The 6,000-nt window shown below is 60.7% G+C and overlaps 2 protein-coding genes across 8 annotated transcripts in view; both read left to right on the forward strand.

Moving 5' to 3' along the window:
* Positions 1–1,429: 1,429 nt before the first annotated feature.
* On the forward strand, positions 1,430–5,380 carry SLC10A3 (solute carrier family 10 member 3). 7 transcript variants are annotated; one of them, XM_046673700.1, is made up of 3 exons: positions 1,441–1,548; positions 1,863–2,250; positions 3,568–5,380. In XM_046673700.1, the coding sequence occupies exon 3, from the start codon at positions 3,706–3,708 to the stop codon at positions 5,143–5,145; it is 1,440 nt and encodes a 479-aa protein (XP_046529656.1). In that variant the 5' UTR covers positions 1,441–1,548; positions 1,863–2,250; positions 3,568–3,705; the 3' UTR covers positions 5,146–5,380. The 7 variants fall into 7 exon arrangements, with proteins under 7 accessions (XP_046529658.1, XP_046529656.1, XP_046529654.1 ...); XM_046673698.1 differs by adding an exon at positions 2,580–2,880 and having other exon boundaries at positions 1,472–2,250; XM_046673699.1 differs by adding an exon at positions 2,818–2,880 and having other exon boundaries at positions 1,472–2,250.
* Positions 5,381–5,579: 199 nt separating this feature from the next.
* UBL4A (ubiquitin like 4A) overlaps positions 5,580–6,000 on the forward strand; it is a 3,433-nt gene continuing 3,012 nt past the window's right edge. The window contains exon 1 of the mRNA XM_046673691.1: positions 5,580–5,769. Coding sequence (XP_046529647.1) covers positions 5,580–5,769 — 190 coding nt within the window. The remainder of the gene's footprint in view (positions 5,770–6,000) is intronic.

Raw genomic sequence — 6,000 nt, forward strand, 5'->3', positions numbered from 1 at the left:
CTTGACCCCCGGCACCCATTCCCATTCAGTTGGAATATAAAAATGCAGGTTTCCTCCAGGGAGGACATCTCTTTTAGGTTTTCCTCCCCCAGCTCTTTCTGCTGACCCATTCCCCTTCTACCTCTAGCCAGTTTTACCCTGTCCTTGGACAGCCCTACCCCGACTGCCCTTTTGCAAACTGCAGTCTTCAACGCAGCATGTGCCAAGCCCAGCCCTCCCCTCTCACTTGTGCCAGCCTGCTTCCATCAGGACCCTTCAACCCTATTTGAGAGGGACAATGCAATAGTTCTGGAACACCAAGTCCACACACACAAATGGCTTACGCCTTACTGGTCCTCTGAGGCTAAAGAACAGCCCAGAGTTATGGCCTCTGAATGTTTTTAGTCACCGACCTAAATCAAACCCTCTTAAGCATGCACTGCCATCATGTGTACATCTATCTGCTTACGTATCATATGCACGCACTAATCTGAACTTTATAAAACACACAAATATAAATTTTTAAAATAAAATGTGTTTACGTTTACATTTAAATTAATACTTATTAAAATTATTTATTTGAAAAGTTAAATAAAAATAGAGATGCTATGGAGTTTTGGGGGACATTCTCAGTGAAGTGTCTTGTGCACCTCCGGGGGCAAGCACCTGTAACTCTGGGGCCCACTGGTTTCCATCAAAGCCGTGACGAGGTCCTCCCAGAGCAGTGGGTAGCCAGTGATCCGCTGGCAGACTGCAGGTGCCCAGCAGCCTTTGGGAACATGCAAATCCCCTTCAACTATGCACTTGCTTAGTCTTCCCATGTCCTTTCTACACCCTTACCACCTTTCTGCCCATCCTTATGCCATCTGTTTGCATTCCTTTTCCGTGAAGTCGCCAGACCTTGCTGGTGGCGCCAAAAAGTTTGGAAAGGTGGACAAGTCCACTGATGTTCCGCAGTGTGGAAACAGGCACTCAGTCAATGCTTGAATGAAGGAAGCTGAAACCAGGTCGAGCCTGGCCCCCAGAGTCTGGGTGGGTCGGACTCGGCCCTGGGGCCATAGGGCTGGGCGCCCGGAGCCGGAACGTGCCGAAACCGTGACCCCGGGCTCCCGCCACTAGCAGCAGTACCTGGGCGTCCCAGTCCTGCTAATGGCTAGCCCTGTGTCTCACTGCCCCCAGAGGTCGCAATGTGTTTGGCAATGACCATGGCCCCTACCCGGAGCACGTCACCCGGGCGGCAACCACAGAAAACTCGGAACGGCAGCTCGACGGCCGCAAGAAGCCGCCTCCAGCGCCGACCAACCGCGATCCGGAAGGCCGCCAGGCCGGAGGGCCCGCGCCGGCTCGTCGCTCCCCGATACGTCACATCCGGTCGGAACCGGCCCGGCCGCCTGAGGAGAGCCTGTTTCCGTGGGGGAGGCGGAGCGGGCCCGTGGGGCGGGGCCTCGGCTGACCGGGGGCGGCGCCTCAGCTGGTCGGGGGCGGGGCGGGGCCCTGGCCTGCCGAGCTCGCAGGCGTCCGCCGGCCGGGCAGGCCCGGTGGCGCCGAGCTCCGGGGCCGCGACGGCAGGTGAGAGCCTGGGGCCTGAAAGGGCGGGCGGAAGGCGGCCTCTGGGTCCGGCCCGGCTCCGCGCTCGCCGACTCGGGCGGCCGGGCCCGGCGGAGGACTGCTGCCGCGCGAACGTGAGGCCTGGTGCGGCCGCGGAGCCTGGGAGGGGCGCGAGGGCCCCCTTCCGCGACCCCGGGACCGCCCGGGCGGGTCGCCGGCCTGCCGGCTTCGGGGCGGCAGCGCGAGCCCAGCGGCAGCGCTCTCCTCCTTCCCTCCATCCCCTGTTCGCGCCCGAGCTCTGCTCGAGCTCAATCTGACAACTTCCGGACTTCCAGGTAGGAAGGAGCTCCGGGTCAGCACTGCCAACTGCCCTAACACGGAACCTTTGGCCAGTGTGGAAAAAGCAGCCAGCCTGGGGTTCCCTCCCTTGCCTTGTGGTGCATCTGCTGAAACTCTTCCGGCCCCTCAAGCAGAAATGGTGTGGGATCTGGGCCAGACCCCTCTTGCAGTGACTCAAAGCCGCCCACCCTACTGGAAGGACAGGGTGGATGACCCTTAGCCTCCTCTCCCTTCTGAACTGGCTCACGCCACCGCGGTGGCTTCAGTCCTGGGTGCCTTCATCTTTTCCCTGTGACTCTCCTCCACTTTGCTTGTCATATTCCCTCTGGTTTTCCTGCCTCCCTCTTCAACGGTGGGACACAAGGCTGGACCAAGGCCTCCACGGTAAGTGACCTAAACTCCAAACAAGACGAGGCCATGGCATCCCAAGGGGGATGGGGGAGACTTTCCCAGGGATGAACCTTTTGCTTAACCTGCCCTCCACCCGCTGCGGCTTGGCTCCCCAGTCTCAGGACGGGGTGGGGGGGATGGGGGCAGGGACAAAGACTGATAGGATCTAGAGAGGCAGGGGCCTCTAACAGGACTGGGACACTGCAGGACGTGAGGCAACTGACAGTAGTGATGAAAAGCCACTGTGTCCCCATCCTGGTTGCTCCAGTCCCAGCAGGTGATGTGACAATTGGGTGGTGGCTGCCCAAACCTCCTCCTTTCAGCCTGAGGCACCTCGCCTATGAGAAACACTCATAGTCCCACTGGGAGTTCCAGGCTCTGGTAGGGCGCATGTGGGCATGGGGAGGAGCCCCTGGACTCCAAGCAGAGCCTCTCAGATGTAACACAGCGGCTCTAGGAGCTCAAATTCTGGGACTGCCAGAGGAGTGGGAGCTCTGAAGGAGAAGAAGCCCTCCCGCAGACATCGGATCCTATCTGACCCCCTCCTGCTGCCCCTTCCAGCAACTTCCCTGGGGAGATGGGACCTGCTCCACCCCAGAACCCTCATCTCCCCACTGTCAGCAGGTAGGGGAGGCCACGGAGCCACGGTGGCACCATTCACAACTTCACGGTGGTGGTGGACATCAGCCCCTGGGGCCTTCAACCAGATGGTCACCCACTGCCCACACCACTTTGCTGGCTGCTTTCTACCTGTCAGATGACACTCAAATGCCATAACCTGCTCTCTGAAGGCCTCTCAAATCTGGCCCAAGCCAGTGTTTCCTATCAGCACCCTTTGCTCTCCTTGAGCTTGTCTCCTTGTCATCCCTGGGCAGCCTTTCAGAGATTTCATCCTGGTTGTGGGATTGCTGCGGCCCCGCTGTAGCTGCATCTCGAAGCTGGTGGGGAACAGGCTAGTGGTGACAGGATTGGAGGTGGCTCTCTCAAACCCTTTGGTATCAGGATGTCTCTGCATGGTCACTGTGCTGGGCAAGTCCCGGTAAATCAGCAGGTACCAGCAGGCTGAACGGGAACTCCTACCTGTGGGTGGCTCCTCTGGGTGAGGGATGAGAAGCTTGAGGCACTTGTGCTGGGGGAGAGGACAACCGAATGGCACTCAAGGATCAGCACTCGGCACTGCCTTTCTGTTCCTGGGCTTGGGGCAAGGGGCCCTACTGAGTCGCCCAACAGTGGGCTTCCAGATCCCCAGGCTCTTGGGCTCACAGCTGCTCACCCTCACCAGCCATCTCTCTGTGTCCTTTCTCTCCTCAGGAAGAGCTCTGCCATCAAGGAAGGCAGCACAGGGCTGGGCCGTGCCTATGGACCCTTCTCAGGACAACCCAATGGTACCAGCAGGGCTGCTCTCCTAAGCCGCAGAGAGCCTGGGCTCACCATCCTTCAGGAGGAGCCATGGTGTTTAGGAGGGGCAGGGGCAGCTCCCAGCAGTGGCCTGGCCCAGGAGGGGGCAGTGGCTGCACAGGCTGCCTAGGTATGCTCAAGGCTGCCCTGCTGCTTGTCAGCCTACCGTGGGGGGCCTGGGGAACAGCCATTGCCGGTGCCAACCTCAGCACGGCTCTGGGCCATACTGTGCCACTGACAGGGGGCCGCTACTTGAGCATTGGGGATGGCTCTGTGATGGAGTTTGAGTTCCCAGAGGAGAGTGAGGGCATCATTGTGATCTCGAGCCAGTACCCAGGCCAGGGCAACAGGACAGGGCCTGGCCCCACGCTGAGAGTCACTTCCCTGGACACAGAGGTGCTGACCATCAAGAATGTGAGTGCCATAACCTGGGGCGGTGGGGGCGGCTTTGTGGTGAGCATCCACTCAGGCCTGCCCGGGCTAGCCCCACTCCACATCCAGCTTGTGGATCCCCACAAGGCCCCACCCATGCTGATCGAGGAGCGGAGAGATTTCTGCATCAAGGTCTCACCTGCCGAAGACTCCCCCACCACCCTCGGCGCCGACCTGATCCACTTCTCAGAGAACCCAATACTTTATTTGCTCCTGCCTCTTATCTTTGTCAACAAGTGTTCGTTCGGGTGCAAAGTGGAGCTCAAGGTTCTGAAGGGACTCCTGCAGAGCCCCCAGCCCATGCTGCTGGGCCTCCTGGGCCAGTTTCTGGTCATGCCCTTCTTTGCTTTCCTGATGGCCAAGGTCTTCATGCTGCCTAAGGCCCTGGCTCTGGGCCTCATCATCACCTGCTCGTCGCCTGGCGGCGGGGGGAGCTACCTCTTCAGCCTCCTCCTTGGAGGGGACGTCACTCTGGCCATCTCCATGACTTTCATCTCAACGGTGGCTGCCACTGGTTTCCTGCCACTGTCCTCAGCCGTCTACAGCCGCCTGCTCAGCATCCACGAAACACTCCATGTGCCCATCTCCAAGATCCTGGGGACCCTGCTGTTCATTGCCATCCCCATAGCAGCAGGCGTAGTGATCAAGTCCAAGCTCCCCAAGTTCTCCCAACTGCTGCTCCAGGTTATCAAGCCCTTCAGCTTTGTGCTGCTCCTGGGTGGCCTCTTCCTGGCCTACCGCATGGGGGTCTTCATCCTGGCGGGCGTCAGGTTGCCCATCGTGCTGGTGGGCCTCACAGTGCCCCTGGTTGGCCTCCTGGTGGGCTACTGTCTGGCCACATGCCTGAAGCTGCCGGTGGCCCAGCGGCGGACGGTCAGCATTGAGGTAGGAGTGCAGAACAGCCTGCTGGCCTTGGCCATGCTGCAGCTGTCCCTCCGCCGCCTTCAAGCCAACTATGCCTCCCAGGCCCCCTTCATCGTGGCACTGAGCGGCACCTCGGAGATGCTGGCCTTAGTCATTGGCCACTTCATCTATAGCAGCCTGTGCCCAGTTCCCTGAGGCCCCTGGGTCAAGCTTTCGCCGCCCCTAGCCCCCACCCTCCACCCACTGTCCCCACAGTTCTTGTGTACCAAAGGCCTTTAGTTCTCATGCACTATGCACTCACAAAAATCCAGGCTGATGTTTTTTACTGGTTTTTTATTCTCCAGCTTTCAGTGCCAAAGAGGCTATGCTGACTTAGGTAGGTAGGCACTGCCCAGAAAATATATTTCAATAAAAGAGAGAAGCAAGCTTGGGTCCCTTCCAATTTTTGCCCTTTGGGGCCTGGGGTTGGGGGTAGGAAGGGTGTGACTGGGTAGGTGTGGGCCAGGGTGGAGGACTGGCTTGAGTGACAAGGTGACCTCTGCACAGACTTTCTCTCTCAGCCTGCCTTCCCCAGGCATCCCCTCTCTGTGAGAGGTAGGCGTCTCTGTTCTAGAATGAGCCGCGGGAGGATGCGGGCAGAGGCCTGGCTCCCCTGCCTGCTCCCAAGCTCAGCTGGTTTTCTTCAGCCAGACTGGAAAGGAGGAGGCAGCAGCCCGCCGCGGGCACCGGAGCAAGCCTGGCAAGGCTGGGCCGTGTTGGGACTGCTGCGAGGCACCGCCGGGCCGCCTGCGCTGACCTGCTCAGCCGCGGGGCGGCCAGGCCGGCGCTCCCCGCCCAGAGGAGGGCGAGCCGGCCTGACCCGTTCCTCCTCCCCGTCCTGGCCGGCTTCCGGCGCCGTCGTCCCAGGGGACCCGTCAGCCCAGCCGGTCCCCGCCCGCTGGCGGGGCGGGGCGCCGCGGGGACTCCTCCTCGGGGCCGGCGGGGCGGGGCGGGGCGGGGCGGGGCGCGCCCCTCTCGCGGCTTCCGGCGGCGGGGGGAGGTTCCGGCGCG

This window comes from Equus quagga, chromosome 10 (genome assembly GCF_021613505.1).
Source record: "Equus quagga isolate Etosha38 chromosome 10, UCLA_HA_Equagga_1.0, whole genome shotgun sequence".
Classification (NCBI taxonomy): domain Eukaryota; kingdom Metazoa; phylum Chordata; class Mammalia; order Perissodactyla; family Equidae; genus Equus; species Equus quagga.

Coding starts and splice junctions, on each gene's coding strand:
- SLC10A3 (XM_046673702.1), top strand. CDS start 3,706: ATGGTGTTTAGGAGGGGCAGGGGCAGCTCCCAGCAGTGGCCTGGCCCA.